The 17,321-nt window shown below is 48.1% G+C and overlaps 3 protein-coding genes across 3 annotated transcripts; all 3 read left to right on the top strand.

Annotated features, from left to right (window-relative positions):
- Positions 1–1,767: 1,767 nt before the first annotated feature.
- Positions 1,768–8,155, top strand: LOC144097820 (uncharacterized). The gene is made up of 4 exons (XM_077630446.1): positions 1,768–2,262; positions 2,664–3,264; positions 5,845–6,077; positions 7,804–8,155. Exons 1-4 carry the CDS (start codon positions 1,811–1,813, stop codon positions 8,153–8,155), a joined length of 1,638 nt encoding a protein of 545 aa, XP_077486572.1. The 5' UTR covers positions 1,768–1,810.
- Positions 8,156–11,538: 3,383 nt separating this feature from the next.
- Positions 11,539–13,428, top strand: LOC144097819 (uncharacterized). Its single transcript, XM_077630445.1, has 2 exons — positions 11,539–12,000; positions 13,153–13,428. The coding sequence occupies exons 1-2, from the start codon at positions 11,539–11,541 to the stop codon at positions 13,426–13,428; spliced, it is 738 nt and encodes a 245-aa protein (XP_077486571.1).
- Positions 13,429–14,961: 1,533 nt separating this feature from the next.
- On the top strand, positions 14,962–17,225 carry LOC144097237 (uncharacterized). Its single transcript, XM_077629982.1, has 2 exons — positions 14,962–15,194; positions 16,603–17,225. Exons 1-2 carry the CDS (start codon positions 14,971–14,973, stop codon positions 17,150–17,152), a joined length of 774 nt encoding a protein of 257 aa, XP_077486108.1. The 5' UTR covers positions 14,962–14,970; the 3' UTR covers positions 17,153–17,225.
- Positions 17,226–17,321: the final 96 nt, after the last annotated feature.

The raw sequence follows: 17,321 nt of genomic DNA, 5'->3' as shown, positions 1-17,321 counted from the left end.
ATATTTTGATTTATGTCAGTTTATTATGGTATTCTCAATGACAGTCTATTTTTCGTCCATCACTTCAACTAAAAACAACAGACTATCACAGTAAGTAACGGCGCTGGAGTTGAAGCTCTACATTACCGGAGGTTAGGGAGAGCTCCTAGCTAGAGCCTCTAAGCCCAGCCGCCTGTGACGTTCAAGCCAGAAAAGTCCTCCCAACCCCCATTTTTTTTTGTAACTAATCGCAGTTATAACGGACTAGGTTTGCAGCACAGCATGTTAGTTCTAGGTGATACTCCGCACATATCAAAGCCAGCGGCGTTACCGTGCCTCACATAACCCTGTTCCAAAAATAATTAACAGCCTAAGAAAGGGCCTTTTATGTAAACGAGAAAATTTAAGTTATTTATGGTGACAAAAACACGATTCCTGGAGAATTGCCGCTCTAGTCGCTTTGTTACAGCGACGTCAAATAGAACAGGGACGGGGAATTCCAATTTTAGTGGTTATTGCAACAGATATGAAATGTGTCCAAAATAGATATTTTAACAGCATGGTTTCGCATCTCATCTCATAGGGATGCAACAAAAATCGTCGAGAGGAACATACAAGTCGTGCTGTAGCGGAGTGTCTTAACGCTGCACTGCACAGGTTAAGAGGTTGGAAACTTTTTCTGATTAAAGATGTATGGTTTATGGGTGTTTGACGTCCCAAACCGGCTCAGGCTATGAGGGACACCGTTGTGAAGGGCTCCGAAATTTCGACCACCTGGCGTTGTTTAACGTCCACTGACATCGCACAGTACACCGTCCTCTAGGATTTCGCCTCCATTGAAATTCTACCGCCCCGGCGAAGATCGAAGCCGCATCTTTCTGGTCGGCATTAAAATTTGTTCATTCATTTAACCACTATCTGGTTGAATCTTCGGCATAGCGTACTGTATTAAAGAAAAGTAGTCGTTGGTTTCTTGCAACGAGCCACGGGGTGGCAAAACAAGCTAACTGGACCACTGTCCCAAATTCCTGGTAAATGTCTATAACGAAGTCCGAACAAAGGCTGGAAAAATGCAATATCGTCAAGATCTTGAGCATATCAGTGGTTAACTTCATTGCCGAAATTTCTCAACCAAAATAATTTTTTCACTACCTTATTGCGGTAAATAATGTCGCAAGAACTTTCACGATATAAAAAACAGTCATAGATTTGCCCTTGTTAGCGAATTAATCTTAGTCAGTTTAAAACAACAGAGTGGGGTAGAACCCTTTTATTCAGTATACTCTTACCTGCAGCGGAGTCGTCGTCCACTGGAGTCGCATACTTCTAACGATTACACACAGAGCCGCCTGCCAATTCAAGGCGGCATGGCCCATTCAAGACAAGAACCCTGAGGCGTTCCCCTTTCTTGTTCGTTTTGTGATTATCAAGAACCATCTGCCCACCCTCTCTTTACCATGGACTCTACGTTTGAATTAAACGGTTAAGGAGAAGCAGGAGAAGGAAATACTTGTTTGAGGCATTTGGTAGACTGGATAAATTATAGGATACCTTAAACAAACTCTCTGACCTTTCGTCGTCTAATCACGAAAACAAGCGTCAACAACGGTCACGCCACCTCAACCTGCCTAGTCGAGCGCTCAGTTTCCGGTCCGCACTTTAAATATATCCCACTTTGTTTCAGCATTGTGTGAATTTCTCTTTATAGAGGAGATTAGGCCTAACTTATGTTGATGAGAAGGAAGTGCCCCGTGATTTCTTTCACAAAGAGAAAGAAGACACAATAGCCCGCCCGCCATCAGAGGTGAACCATCTTCAACTGTCAGCAGAAATGATGCCCTTTTCCCCAAAATACAAGAACAAGAAGCCGTCCTTCGATGCCCTGACTTATGTAAAACCCAGCTGCCGCAACGTGCACCAGAGGCCATGGCAGCCGGACACGTGGGAAGCGCCCGAAAGGCAATGGTTCGACGAGGGCCCAGCCCGGGTACCTGAAGGCCAGCCGTCCTTCGTGAATGCCCGTCCAACGGTAACGCAGCAGGTACTCTTCGGAGCTAGACCCGAGGCGATGCATGCTGCTCAGTGGCCTGGATACCACCAAACCACAGCTGACGCTGACGCTATGACCCGGCCGATAAGCCCACTGCGGCGCCCGCTGCAGCGGCTGGAATCGAGCTCCGAAGACTTCTATGACACCACCGAGAGCTCGTCGTCCTACTGGGACAGCCGCTTCTCTAGCGAATCCGCCACGGTGATCAGGAAGACCGGCCAACAGTCGTTCGAGTGAGTTAGTGCTGATTTAGTAATGCGGGTTGCGGGAACACATTTGTGAGGTCCCTGCATGTATCATGCTGGTAAACTGACAGCGTGCTTATTGTTCCACTCGAGCAGCATCTACTCGCGTGCACCTTCTACATACGCTCCGCTGACGATGATAGTGCCCAAATGGTGCCGGACGGTATTTACATCTTATGCACTAGAGTTACCTAAGTGTGTCTTGATATATGAAGTCCGTTGAATTAACTTTCACCACGTAACTTAAATTGTGGGAATCTGGTTAAGTTCGTGGCCGGTGGTACGTACAAACTTCCGTCAAGGAGATTACTCACAGTCTGCGTCACGCAAGTCGAAGAAATTGCTTTTCTAAAAGATAAGAAAACAAAACATCCCCCCTCTCTCCTCAGTCACGACGACTCCTCGTCGGTCGGCACTGCTCATGCGACGTGGACGGCATCTATGTCCTCCACACTGGAGGAACCCAGCTCCGCGCGGAACGAGGCCTGCAGCGGCGGAGAGTACAGCGGCAGCAGCAGCAGCCAGGAAGGGAGTGCACGGCCGCGTTTCTCGGGGCAGGTGTGCCTGCCCATCGTGGGGCTCGCAGTGCTCACGTCGTTACTGCTACTCTCCGCCGTCACCACCGTTCTGCGCATGAACGGCGCGGCCGGTCCTGTGGCCGCCGCCAGCCAGCCGCTCCAGCCGACCTCGCGCGACCTGGCCATCCACGAGATCGTGGCGATGATGACGCCGAGGAGGCTGCTTCCGCAGCCGACGGCGGCTGCGGTTCTGCCGAAGACGCCACGGCCATTGCATCACCGCGGTGAAGCGACGTCGCGAAGCGCCGGGAAGACGGCTTCGTCCACCGCCAACGAGGACGAGGGCGCGACGACGGATTTCTTCGCTGGTGCTCCCGTGGCCTTGGTCGGAAACTTGAAGCACGAGGCCCATCGTGTTCCCACGCGAATGCCGGAAAGCTTCGAAGCGTCCTCCCCCTCTGTTCCAGCAACGGTGAGTTTAGAGTTGCTTCTTGTGTTTATTCATTCGCACTCGTTAGCGAGATATTTCTCTGTGGATCTGCATAGGTGCACCTTACACACGAACAAAGAGTCGCCGTTCAGCCTTATTTTTGCGCAGAGGACCTGCAGAATACATTTAATAGCCGCATGAGTTGCTGACGCAAAGCTGTTCCGTCAGATGGTACAACTAACTGATTGATCCCGATGTGACTTACTATCTTCCTGACACCTGCCAAAGGGAAATTTTCCCAATACATTGGCCAGTTGAATCGTAGGCACAGCTACCTTGGGAGGGGGTTTAGGACTGTAAAAATATCTTTAAGCAAGTTTCCAAACCTGCGCTGCTATCTAACGTATATGATCAAACTGTTATTCTGTGCCACCTCTTCAGGAGCTCTCAGAAAAGTAGTAGTCAGTGTGGAGGGCATTTTGCGGCGGCGGTAAAGAAGAAAAAAACACTCGTTTCCGCGTGCATTTGAACAGGCGCTGGAGCACTTTTAAGTATTTACGACCACTTATAACACTGAAGCCAACGCACTCGAAAACATATTGAGCGACGAAAGCTGTTATTCTCCTCAGGGCTTCGGTAAGCTTGAAGTGCACGAAACATATTTCTAACATGTTTTTCGACCAAAATTAAAATGTTTTAAAAGTATGGAAAGTATGGGAAAAAATTGGTGAAGCTGTTTCCACTCCATGTCTCGATAGTATATACCAAGAGAAATGCAGCGCATCATAACAATGCAAGCGATCAAAAGCAAAGGAAGCACGAAAATTCTAAACGCTAGCTTTTGATGTGGAGAACAGATTTAGGATGTCCTTTTGATGCGCTGCATTCTTAATTCATGACAAGGTGCGGCCCTGTAAATGGGCGTGCTTTTGCGTCCCGCATACTAGCATTCAAGAAGGCATTTTTAATCCCGCATCAGTTGTACACCGATATGTTGCCCCTGACAAATTCCAAAGCTGCCTGACTGTTACAGAAGGCTAACCATCGGCGAAGCACAAAAGAAAGTGGCATTCCTGGAATGAGGATCTTTTTTTCGGTTTATAATTAGTATTTTCGTAGGCAAAAGTTTTAGGTGATGCCGTACAAAATTTATCAGTTCATTGCTGAGACACAGCTGAGACTAAGCTGAGGCTCAAAACAGCTGAGAGTCAGAAAAAATGCTGCATCCAGGCACAATTCTTTAATTAATTGACAAAAACTGTTTCTTAATATCCCAACTATTGCACCAAGTATTCATAGAGAGTATCATGCTTACATTTTGTAGAGCAGTAGGTTACTGATATGCTCAGTTAATATTTGTTGCCATGCTTGAAGGAGCCATTTTCTTAATCATGTTTTTGACTGAAAATATTCGAAACCGGTTTGCTTCCTTCTTCAGCGATGGCCGCGGGCTGTCCACTGCACTGATGGCCATTTCTGTCAATGTTATCAGTTTTCAGTCATATGTTAGTGCTAACCAGCTAGCAGACAGTAGCATAGAGCGCTAACGAGCAAGCAGCACTTAAGGAGCTGTGTCATTGTCAACACTAGCAACATAACGAGACTGAAATCCCGTCCCGGAAGCACAACTGCGCCACAAAAACTCCGAACATAGTTTTTTATTTCTCAGGTAGCTCACTGACAGTGATCATGAGTAACAGATACAGCTAAAACACCAAAGCAGGGATACTAGACGCGAACTAGAAGGCACAAATTCATGCCCACGCAAGGAGAGCCTCAATAAAAACTCAGGCTTTTTTTCCTCTTCATGGGAGAAGTGACAAAGGCAGCATGGAGGCACCCTTACCAGGGGCAGACCTCCTTCCTCAAAGGCCACAAGCGACACATTTTCTTCGCAAATCCTCACCAGGCCCATTTCATCGAGGAATAAATTTCACGAAGTCCATTGTGAGATGAAACCGACCCTTTCAAAAAGATTCCTGTAAATCCGCTCTTGGCCCCGCTCACGCACTACTATATGACAGTGTCCATTCCAACGCCCACATAGTCCGGGATCGTCCACATACATCACCGTGATGTACGTATGTCACGTGACACACGCTGGGCTTAGCTGCATAACATTCTTGCTGGCCGACTGCAGACCACTAAAGTTTTCTTTTGTGGCACACCACGGTGATGACCGCGCCGCTCGCACAAAAGAATTTTCCTTATACACCAGTCGCATCTAAACACGTGAAAGAAAAGTCGGTAGAGCATCGCTGTAATGGTGACGTAGACGCGAATGGCTCAAAGGCCGCGACATATAGCTGTAAACGGCTTATTTCTAGCAATGGCCAACCGAGGAAATAGGAGAGCTTCAGCATCTAGTCCAAAGCGTTATAACAGTTCCAAAATCACCAAGCCTCAAAAGAAACTCCAGCTAACAATCAAACACAGCTACAAAGAATGCGTCTCGCCTACGAATGCTTGATGTGAAGACTGGTTTTTCGCTGGAACGACTCCTACCAAGAGACTGGTTCAGCGAATAATTCATTATGGAATCAACTCGCACGAATAGCAAAAACACCGCCTTTGACAGGTCTCTTAATTGGACATGCACCCTTTTCCTATGGTGTTTCTCAGGTCATACCCGTCTGCAAGGAGCCTTCTTACACCTACTGCTCCGAGAGCAGCCCGGAATATGTGTACAGCCGCTCCAGGGATGCCTGCCTCCTCGCTTCTAACGACACCGTAGAGCTGTGCAGTCGGGGCCGGAACAGATTCACCTCCATGCACCGATGCGAGATGCGCTGCGTCAACGGCGAACGCCCATCTCCCAGATGCCTGGAGAGATCGCTCTTCGTCCCGTGCGGAAGGCAAGCAGGGCCCAGAGTTGGCCTTTTCTCCGTACTGTTGATTCACCTTATATGCATTTCAAGGTCGCGCCAAAGACAATGGAACGCGAGCAGGCACACCCGATAACAAATAGTGGCTGTACAGTCCATACTTAAAGGGACCCTGCTGACCACTGCTCCAATTACTGTTCTTGGTAAAGGTTGCTTTTCTCAATCTTTCTGGCTTAACAAACGCTTGTCCGGCATCAAAACACGCATGTACCACGGAGAAAACCGGATTCAGGTATCTTCGCGCTAGTCGACTCAAACTCTTAACGTTCTTAGCAAAAAGGACGCGTTGCCACCGTTTTGAAGTTTGAAGGGGATCGAGCTGCAGCGTAGCCTCTGTGACCCGCGGCCCGAAACCGGTGCCGATGCACGCATTTCACCTGCCGAATCGGGCGCTGAGGGCGACACCTGCATTTATATGCTTGGTCAGCTTTTAGTTTAGTTTTAGGGCGACAGCTGCACTTCGTTTCTTAATCAAGGTTTTCAAACAAAGCTTGAAAAGCTTCGTTTTCAGTGACAGGGGTTTCTTTGTGATTATAACGCTTCAAGAGGTCTGCACCGCCTAGACCCCTTACTCCGACTCAGTCCCCCGTCCGGCCTCTCCCGCTGCTATGCTACGCTGTTGTGTCGCCTGTAGCTGGGAGGGGCGTTCACAAATGCCTACTCCCACTTAATCGCAAAGGCAGACTCTCCTGCGTGTGAGATGTGTGGGTGCGACGAAACTATAGAACACCTTCTTTGTAACTGCCCTCGGTTTCAGCGTGAGCGTGCACTCCTGGCTGCAACACACGGCCGTTTAGATCCTCGGCCCCTTACTCAAGCCAAGATTCTGGGTCCTTGGAGCAAGCCTTCATCACAGAAGACAGCTTTGGAGGCACTTTTAAAGTCTTGAAGGACTCAGGACTGAGTGCAAGATTGTGAACAATCAGTGTGTGCCCTGTGTACCCTGCAAGTAACCGCCAACGGATGCGTGGAAAAGTTATATCTCTTTGTTCTCTCCTTTTTTTATCTCTCCCTCCGTTCCCCTTCCCACGTGTAGGGTAGCATACCGGGCGCTGCCTAGTTAACCTCCCTGCCTTTCCGTCTTTCTCTCTTTCCCTCCCTCTCTATATAGAACGCTTTACCTTATCATTAAAAGCCAGCTTCTATTTCTCCTCAGTGTCCCTTTAACAAGAACGAATGAAATCCCATGGAGCAAAATCTTAAGGTGATATAGGGGCCACTTAGCGCACAACGATTAATAATAATAATAATTGGTTTTGGGGGAAAGGAAATGGCGCAGTATCTGTCTCATATATCGTTGGACACCTGAACCGCGCCGTAAGGGAAGGGATAAAGGAGGGAGTGAAAGAAGAAATGAAAAAGAGGTTCCGTAGTGGAGGGCTCCGGAAGAATTTCGACCACCTGGGGATCTTTAACGTGCACTGACATCGCACAGCACACGGGCGCCTTAGCGTTTTTCCTCCGTAAAAACGCAGCCGCCGCGGTCGGGTTCGAACCCGGGTACTCCGGATCAGTAGTCGAGCGCCCTAACCACTGAGCCACCGCGGCGGGGCGCACAACGATTGAAAACCTATTTTGGGAACAAAGAATTGTTCCGGAACGTCAGCTCAAGTTTCGACGTTGTCAGTGAGCCAAGGTACTTTCTATACTAAGCAAGGAAGCAAATCTTACACGGTGTCGATTCTTCCATTTGCAGGGACGATGTCAAGTCCGACCTGTGGTTCTTCGACGGCGAGCTGTGCGCGCCGTGGAACTTCCCGTCGGGCCGCTGCCCATCCAACGGAAGTGACGTGTTCTCCACAGCCTCCGAGTGCACGACCCGGTGTACAAGTCCCCAATCCGCACCGTGCGCCACACCGCAGCCGGCCCCCTGTCGACGCGGGCAGCTGCGGTTCCCTTTCTTCGCCCACTACTCGTCGCAGGACGGTCGCGTCATCTGCCTGAAGGCTTCAGCAGCCGTTCTACGCCCTCGCCGCTGCCCGACTGGAGGCAACCGATTCAACTCCACGCAGGCCTGCCAACATGTTTGCCGCAAGCCTAAGGCGTAGATGAAGAAAATAAATCTTCTCGCGTTTTCGATACAGTTCATCGCAGCTGCATGTGCAGCGCAGCTGCCTAGCCTTTGCGTGTAATTCTTGTTCTCAACATGCGACGGCCGGTGAACATGTATCATTCACTGTGTCTTTGCTGCCAGAAATTTAGAGCAGCCATCATTTTTTTTGATGTCCTGAACTTTAACTGGTCATTTCTTACAATTGATGACAACAGAAAGCTAAAATCTCGCACAGTACGTGAATAGAAATTTTCACCTGCTGTTCCTGGGCAATGCTGGGCCTGAAAGGGACACTGAGGGCTAAGAGAAGTTTGCCTGTATCTATATTACAGAGCGTTTCAACCACAGAGAGAGCTCTACCGAAAACGGAGCTTTTAGAAGATATAAAGAGATACAAAGCTATAAAGGTATAAATGGGAGGGCGCACCAATTTTAATGGCCGCCATCCGTTATTCGAGAAACCGAAACTATGCCGCATATTCGTCCTCTGACGCCATAATAGAGATGGATGGCAATTGGGAACGAATGGGAGGGCAAAGCCAGTTTTTATGGCCGCCATCTTAGATTCGAGAAAATGAAACTATGCCGCCATTTCGTTCCCTGACGTCATATTCACATAGTTTCACCTCTATCCACCATATTGGACCACGACGCCATCATTGGCACGCGGCAGGTGGTTGTTTCTACAATGCTATTGTAGATGGCGCTACAAGTCTCAGTGCGAGATGTGCTGTTTTCTAGTTGCTGCCACAGATGGCGCTGTGATCTCAGGGTGGTAGTAGACCCCAGGAAATCTCGAAACGTCATGAGTAAGGGCTAACGCTCGTTAAAAACGAAATACAGGTGGCGCCATCACTAGTTAATTTCTGAAGTAAAATTCGTGCGTTGACAAGGACTTCATTTGGGTGCGGATACCAGAGCCCCCCCCCCCCCCCCCCCCCCCGCCATTTATCTCGAAACGGTGGCAACTCCTCCTTTCCGGTAATGATGATGTCACATGCTTGAATCAAAAAGAGCGAGGTTTTTCACTGCACTTTACTACCCGATATATGCGTATTTTACTGCCGCACAAATGTCAACATATCCAGAAAGTACCAGACAATAAATTATACTGAGGACAAAAACTGTTTGGGGTTGGCCCCAGTGCCCCTCCCTTTCTAGGGATAAGTAGAAGATTGCATGGAACCTGAAGGGCTATCAGCACAGCCTCGGAAGGATCGTGAAATGTTGGCGGTCTTTTTTTTTTATTGTGCGAGATGTGCTATGTGTACGATACTTGAGCACTGTCTATAAAAAAAAGTTCAGTGCCGAACTCACCAGCTGGTATTCGTGTCTACCGTCTAGGTACACTCAGCTGTTACATCTGTGGTTCCACTCAGGAAAATTGGCATCACTTGTGCACGAATACACACGTCTCATCTCCTCCTATCGGTGGTCGAGCTTCTGTGAAAGCAAGATGACAAAATAAGAAAGCGCCTAAGTTTTTTGACGCTGGTAAGATCTGAAGCTTACGAGACAAACACTGAAAGTAGCTTTATATTACAACTCGGTGTAACCGATTTGGTGTCCAAGATTGCTCGAAGGATGAACCCATCAAACTGCAGTAGAATTCTTGTCCTTAAAAAAAGTGACAACACCCTGACCATATTTTAACCGAAATCAGAAGATTGATTTGTTAAAGTATCCAGGGATTTGATTTTTGAGCTGGCTGAGTAATTTGGAAGAAGGCTGAGGGTTTTGCATGCAGGAAATAAGGTTAAATTAAATATTAATCTCGCAAGAGAAATACAAACAGAGGAACTTTTCAGCGAGCGAGCCATCTAGACTTTGAAAGATCTTTATCTCCGCGGCGGAGATTAGATTTCTCTCATACTGTCTAAACGAAGAGGCCACAAGGAAAAGAACCTTAGCTGAAAAACCCAAACTGAGATGTTCAAGCGGGGTGTCTGCATAAGCCTTCTTCATGGAAAGGAGAAGCGACGACAAGACAGCAGGAAGTTGTTAATAATTTTGTGTTCTGCATGAAACGGACACAAAGGAAAGATTGAAAAACCAGATTTTTGACTAAATGTCACGCTTTTGAGAACTTCATTAGGGTGCTCCTCTTCAGTCTCTAGGCGTCGCGTAACAATTCTGTCCTCGATGTCTTGGACATAACTAAAACTCCTCAGCCTCAACAATGCTTGATAAAACCTTTGGGAATTCTGTGAGATATGCGATGTCAAGCATCGAGTAAAGTCATTCTGGCAACTCCCGATAGGAAAAAGCAGCAGGTAATACTTTATGATAGCAAGCACACTGTGGCAATCAAAAAAAAGAAAGCAGCTGCTTTATTCAGGGGAACTGCGCAGGAGCGTGTTCTGTCCACGTGACCTTAAAGTCGATGCCCTGCCGTCATGTCAGGTTAGAGGTAAAGAGAACACCACTTCCGCCAAGTGCTGGAAAGGGCGCTCAAATTTCGATGGAGGCAAAATTCTAGAGGCCCGTGTGCTGTGCGATATCAGTGCACGTCAAAGAACCTCCGGTGGTCTAAATTTCCGGAGCCCTTCGCTACGGCGTTCCTCATAGCCTGAGTGGCTTTGGGGCGTTAAACTCCCATAAACCATAAACAATTGCCCAATTCTAATATGAACCCCTTGGTCGGAGTCCCTATTTCAGGATGTCATTGGAACCTAGAGTCAGCACCAAATTTGTGTGAGAGATCACAGTTTGCCAACGAATGCTGGAGAGCCCCAGACCGGCGTGTTTCAAAGCGAAACGTGCGATGAGCGTGTGTGACGCCTTCGGCCGTTAATTACTAATTTAATTGTTCGCCCGTTTTTTGGCAGCTTTGGGTGATGAAAAGCTCGAAAAACGCAAATACAAAGGCAGGCAACACACGACGAGCCCTGAAAATATGGCAAAGTGCTCGATATACTATTAATTAGTCGTGCAAGAATTGCAAGCTGGGCTAGTTGGTCGGCTGACATACTTGGTTGGTAAGCAGCGCGAAAAACGCATTATTGACTACATTTGTCATTGTGTTTTTGAACAAGTACTTTCGTTTGGGCGAGTTGGTTCATTCTGCATTAAATCTAATATACTTTCGCAAAAAATAGGGAAGCAAAGAGACGGGACGACCGGAGAGACCAAAAACCCTTAACGTCACGTCTCTTTTCTTCCCCATTTTTTTCGCAAGTATATTCGTTTTATTGTTTTTCAACATCCACTTCTTGCTCAAGCTATTGGCACCTTTCAATACCAGGTGCGTCTTGCATAACACGATGTCTTATTTAATTATAGCGCTTTTACGAGAGGTTCGAATAACAACGTGCAACACAGCTCCGCCCTGACGGGAGAATATGGTGCAAAGAAGAAGGAAAGCGAAGTAGAAGAAGAATGAATCACGCCAAGCGCAGGACGCATAGCAAGAGGCGTAGCAAGCACGGTAGAAATGAGCGGGTCGTCGAAGTGCCCTCGCGAACGTCACTGTCTGAGAACACCGAAGAGTTGCTCTCCTTTTGGCGAGGTCGGCTCTACGGCGAGCAAGACACCGCTCCTCTCACAAGAATCCACCGACCAGGGTTCCCGCACCGGCCGCCGGTCATCGCGGACAGGAAGAGTGCAGTGCACCGCCATCATGTCTCGCAACTTGAAACCCGCCGTCATTACGACGACTCCGAGTCGACCTCGGAGAGCCGCAGCTCCGAGTCGGCGTCCGAAGACTCGCCCCTCAGCATCTCGGGCTCGCCCATCATGGTCTGCGCGATGGCAACGGTACTCTTCGGCTTCCTCATAGCGGCCATTGCACTGGTCCTCGTCCGCACGGACCAGGAGTTGAAGATGCAAACGCCCTTCAAGGTGGGAGAAGCATTCCGCACTCTACTCTGCGTGTAATTAAGAGCAGAGAAAGCGCGTTTAAATGTAGGGTATTAAATTGAAATCGTAAGTTGGCATAGTAAATGTCATCACGAGGGTATGACATTCCAGCTTTTTCAAATGTAAAGCGAGTCAGCTACTGTTAGCCTGCCAGCTAGGCTACGTGATATTGGGGACGTTATCGCAACAATCCCATTGTGGTAGCTGGCAGCTATCCCAGCGGATGATTAGTTGCGAGAGGTCTTCGGGGAGAGCAACCTGGGTCTCACAAGTACCACCGGTGGCTGTGTTTGGAAGAGCAACCTGAAACAGCCGCTTAACCACTGCACCACTTCACCAAGGGTGGTGTGAGGACTCGCCGCTATCTATGATTGCAAAGTAGAGAATTACCGGGTGTGCTAAGGGGTACGCAATGAGGGCCTCATGCCGCTGCAGGGACCCATTAACGCTATGACGCAATAGTCTTAAGGCGGAGCTTAAGTGTACCCCAATGTTTGTTTTTATGTCATTCTTGGCTGTCGATTAGAAGAGGAAATTGCCTTTTGAGCAGGCATCTGCTCGAGTTCCCCTGCAGTGGATCATTTTACACCACACAAGACAACATGGAATTCATGTCAAATTCTACTGCGTGGCTAACCTTTGAAATTAGAGAAATGAGCATGAGAACACTTGAGAATAAAACATTTTATAGGAACACTGTCAGTGGGCATTTTAAAGTGCAGCTCAGGGGGTTTCTCGAAGTTGCCGTGCCCTAATTAAACTTATGCTAAAACTTCTCGCGTTCCTGATTTGTTCCATGAAGTTTGGCAGCGATGTAACTCATTTCACCACAAACCTGTTTTAAAGTTCGTTGCTTTAGTAGAGTTATTTCATTTAAAGGAGACCCAGTTGACCGAAACTTATCCGGAGCTCCCATCTCTGTGTGCCTCGAAGCCTTGGGCATCTTATAACCTATTTAACTCCAAAAGTGCAAAGTCTTTGTTCTCATCTCAATCACGAGACTTCAAACGAGGTAGTACTTGAGGATGCATTTTCCCGCATAAGTAGAAAGAAATCAAACAATTAGAATGCATGCAGTTCTAAAAAAACTGTTGTTCCCTTTGTTTTCTTTTTCTCCTGCTCTTTTGCAACAAGATGCACGCCCCTCGCATCGTGGTGCAACGCGGCTTGAGGGAGCAGGTGATGCGGAAGACGCTTGCACCAACGAGGCTTATTCGGACACGGATATCTTCGCGAGCTATCGCCAAAAGTGCGGAGAAAAACATTCCTGTCACCGCTGCGCCAACAAAGGTATCCGCAGACCGATCCACCAGCAGTCGAAGACCTCCCGTGCGAACTGCGGTGAGGCGGTTGGACTACGCGCTGCTGGGCTCATCCACGAGTGGCGGGAACCTTTCACAGGCAAGCTAACTTCTTCGTGTTCTCATCAGAAGCATAGACACAAACAGCGCATGCTCGGCTAAGTGGCACGCAGAATACATTTCTGAATCTTCATGACGGGCACAGTCGTACGGAACGGGCGTTGGAGCAAAATGCAGAAATTGTAGCATTTATTTCTTTTCGAAAATTAGTCATAATAACTAGGAATATTCTACAAAAAGCTTAAATGATTCTGCGCGTTCATGAAATCTTGAGAAGATATCTGAGTATATGTTCACGCCAACGTCCTCATTTTTTTCACTTAAAATATGTACAGTGGCCTAAATCTTAGTTTCAGGTTACACAATTTCTCGTTTCCTCGCAGCTGATGAGTTCTCTGTCGCAGTTGTATTTCGACGGCTAAATCTTGTCACAAGCAGTGCGTTTCTTCGTCAGTCCGTTGTCACAACGCAATAATACAAACCCAAGTGCGCCGCGTCGTTAAGTCGAGCCTTGCGTGTCAGCATTGGGCCATGTAACCAGGTGCATGCGACTTGTGACAACGGATGGCACACAGCAGGAACATCTTGTGCGACGGTTTTGCAGTAAATGTAAAAAAAATTAATATAACAAAAAATTGAACACCGTACATGGGTGGTGTCGAAGGCGGGCCAACCGTTCAATTTCGATGTTACATCCGAAAAGGCTCTCCTCAAATTAAACGCGACAGCCTTTATCCGCATATGGAGTGCAGTGCAAGTAAGTCAAGTATGCGAAAGGTGACGGAATCGGCATATCCATTATGCAGTTCTGGATATATAACGACAGCCCATTTCAACGAATCGACGAGATATATGATCTCAGAATAAAGCTGTCATAATCTATACCTCGGTCGATTACACGAAAGTTTTTGATTTTTTCATATTTTTACTCGGTTAAAACGGCATGAGATTTCCCTGCACACAAAAACTTTGCTCCCGGTGTAATTGCCTTCAACGGTTGCTTCTCTCTTAGTGCTGGTTGCTGTCGCATGTGTAAGGCCTCCGCCTTGTCAGGCTTCCGACTACACAAGGCTTATGGGGCCTTTAGCTCCTCTTGTACGAAGTAATCCGATTTCCAATTAAAAGAAAAACTGCAACGAATAGCGCAAGTCTCCGCTTATTGTTCACACTACGTCGTGTTATTTTTTCCTTTTCTGTTTCAACCGATAATTCCAATGCTAATTTTCCTGTAGTCGGATACAACTCAAGAACGAAGCGGTAGATGCCCTCTAAAACTTAACCCTCCACCCAATGGCATTGACCGATTTTTAATAACGTCGCGATTAATCCGATTAAGCCCTGGTTATTCCCCATTCATCTACCACCACCTGCGATTTCACGCTAGCAGGTGCAAAGGGATCGGTCAAGGAGGAGAACCGGTCGACGCCATTGGCTGGAGGGGCTCCTTTGAGGAACATTTGCCGATTACTTTTTGAGTTGTATCCTACTATAGCTGCAATATGTCGGTCATTTCAATAAGGGAGTCCTGCTAGAGAGCAGAATAGTGCAATCGCGTTCGTCTCCTCTACAGCCCCGGCCACAGGCGCAGTCCATGTGTTCCGTGGTGCTGCATAGCTTCTGCGCCCGGATCCGCGAAGAGTTCTACTACCTGCCCTCGGCCAACAGCTGCGTCACTGCGCTCAGGGACAGCACCGTGCTTTGCAACCACAGCCCCAACCGGTTCGCCTCGCTGTCCAGCTGCACACAGCGATGCGTGCACCCCAGCAAACCCGCCGAGAGGTGCTTCCACACAGCCATGTTCTCGCAGTGCGTAAGGTGGGTCGAATTGTGCTGCGGTAGTACTTCCGTTTCCGGAATGCTGCTGCTTCCGCTTTTTTCCTTCTTCGGTTAAATATCATATTGGCTCTTGAAGGGCAGCTTCGCGATGTGTTGCTGCTCAAGGGCCCAGCCTTCCTCCTGTCTATGTGCGGGAACTTCTGTTTTAATTCCTTAAGGTCGCCCACCTTGTTTTTATGCACTATTTCACCCTTGCACTACTAGAACAGAATAAATACGCTGTTAAAATACTGCTAGAATAAAAATTCAATCTCAGACCCCCCCCCCCCCCCCCCCTTCCTTTTTCGGTGCGCGTCAAGAACGGAAAGTCTAGAGGAACTAAAAAAAGCCACCTGCGTCCAATGTTTGCGCGTTGAGTGTCAGTGCGGACTGGGTAATTTTATTTTTTTCTTGTTCATTGCGCTTTGTATACAGAGTTGAGTGAATTTATAAAGGGACGCAAAAAATATCACTTGCAGTGTGCATGTTGTGAGGTTATGCCTTTATTTCATAAAAAATATATGAACTTCACTGCATCTATAGGAGCGAGAGTTACATATTATGACGATCATACCAAATACAATATCAAGCTATTTCCTGCAACTTTTACGGCCGACAAGCATTACCAAAGTAGCGCCTTCTATACATCGGAGGCATTGCTCTGGGTCACTCTTTCAACCAGTTTTGTCCATGCGCTTGAGCGCTAAGTAGTTTAACGCCATGCGTAAGTCTGACATCAAACTTAGACCCTTGAAATAACTCCGCATATGTTGCCTAGGTGTGGGCGTCTGTTCTCCATAGACATCATCATACAAGGAGCACACAGAAGGCAGGAATGAAGAAACACGACGAGACACAGCCTTGTCCTTTTTTTTGTGTTCTTTTCACGCATGACACATGTGCGGTGGTTCTTCGCGGCGTGGTGAAGTATGCTCATAGTACGCTGATAGTAAACAAACAAGGTCATAATTCAAAACTGCGGTTGCTTTTCGAAGTAAGATTATTAACATAGCGCCTATAAATTGAACAGATTATTTAATATAAGGGGGGGGGGGGGGGGGGAGTGTGGCGCCCTTCACCACCTCGTTTCAAAAGGGGGCGCTCCAAACGTCCACCCATCCATTCACCTCGTGCTCTAGTATTCACGCTGTGATGAAGAAAGTACAAATTAACTGCCTTCCCGCTCTAACTGTATTCTAGATTGATTTGACGCGACCTGTTAAACCTCAGTAAATTAAGACCACGCTGTAGGCACAGTTAGCATTGAAGAACCGTGTGACTTGTGTAGCTATCCAATATAGACCACGAAGTCGCAGCCGCTGAGCCCGGTGAATGCTCAGGGATGAGGAAAACCCCCTTTGAAGAGGCTTGCTCACCATGGCCTCTTTCCAATGTTGGCATCTTGCAGCCGGGACGTGAGGGGCACTCTGTGGTTCTTCGACGGCACCGACTGCCGACAGTGGCACTTCCCGCTGGGCGCCTGCCCGTCGACGTACGAGGGCGGTAATGTGTTCCGGAACCTCCGGGCGTGCTTGAGGCAGTGCACGGGGCGCAAACTGTTGCTGTCTTCTTGCCAGGTGCCAACCGCTGTCCCCTGTGAACCGCTCAGCCTGAGGTATCCATACTTCGCGGCCATCACCCCTTCGTCAGGAGGCCGTCTGCGCTGCTTCGAGGCCTCAGCGGCTGCGCTCAGGCGCCACCGATGCCCGACAGGATCAAACCGGTTCCTGACGCCGGAAGCCTGTCGGAAAACGTGCCATCGTCCAGCTGCGTTACCAGACACGCCCTCACTTTTTGTTCCGAGCGGACCTTCGGCGGAACAACATACCGACAACGAGTATTTTCCAACTTTTGGGTCATTGGACGATGATGACGAAGCCGACGGTGTGCAGCGCGAGAAAACATCAACGACCAATAGGCTATCTAGTCCGGACCGACGAAATGAAAGAATTGATTAGTACGCCCCCATGATTGCAAAGCACATCTCTTGTTACAGGACGTTCGCATGTAACATCAGGCGAAGGTACTATTTATTTCGCCGAACACTCAACTGTCGATGGGCGCGTATTGCCCATGATAAGCTAGCTGGTCATACCTATGAGTTCTTGCACAACTTTCGTGGTAAAA

Source organism: Amblyomma americanum, chromosome 7 (assembly GCF_052857255.1).
Source record: "Amblyomma americanum isolate KBUSLIRL-KWMA chromosome 7, ASM5285725v1, whole genome shotgun sequence".
NCBI classification, from domain to species: domain Eukaryota; kingdom Metazoa; phylum Arthropoda; class Arachnida; order Ixodida; family Ixodidae; genus Amblyomma; species Amblyomma americanum.
This window is presented reverse-complemented; position numbering and strand designations above follow the sequence as displayed.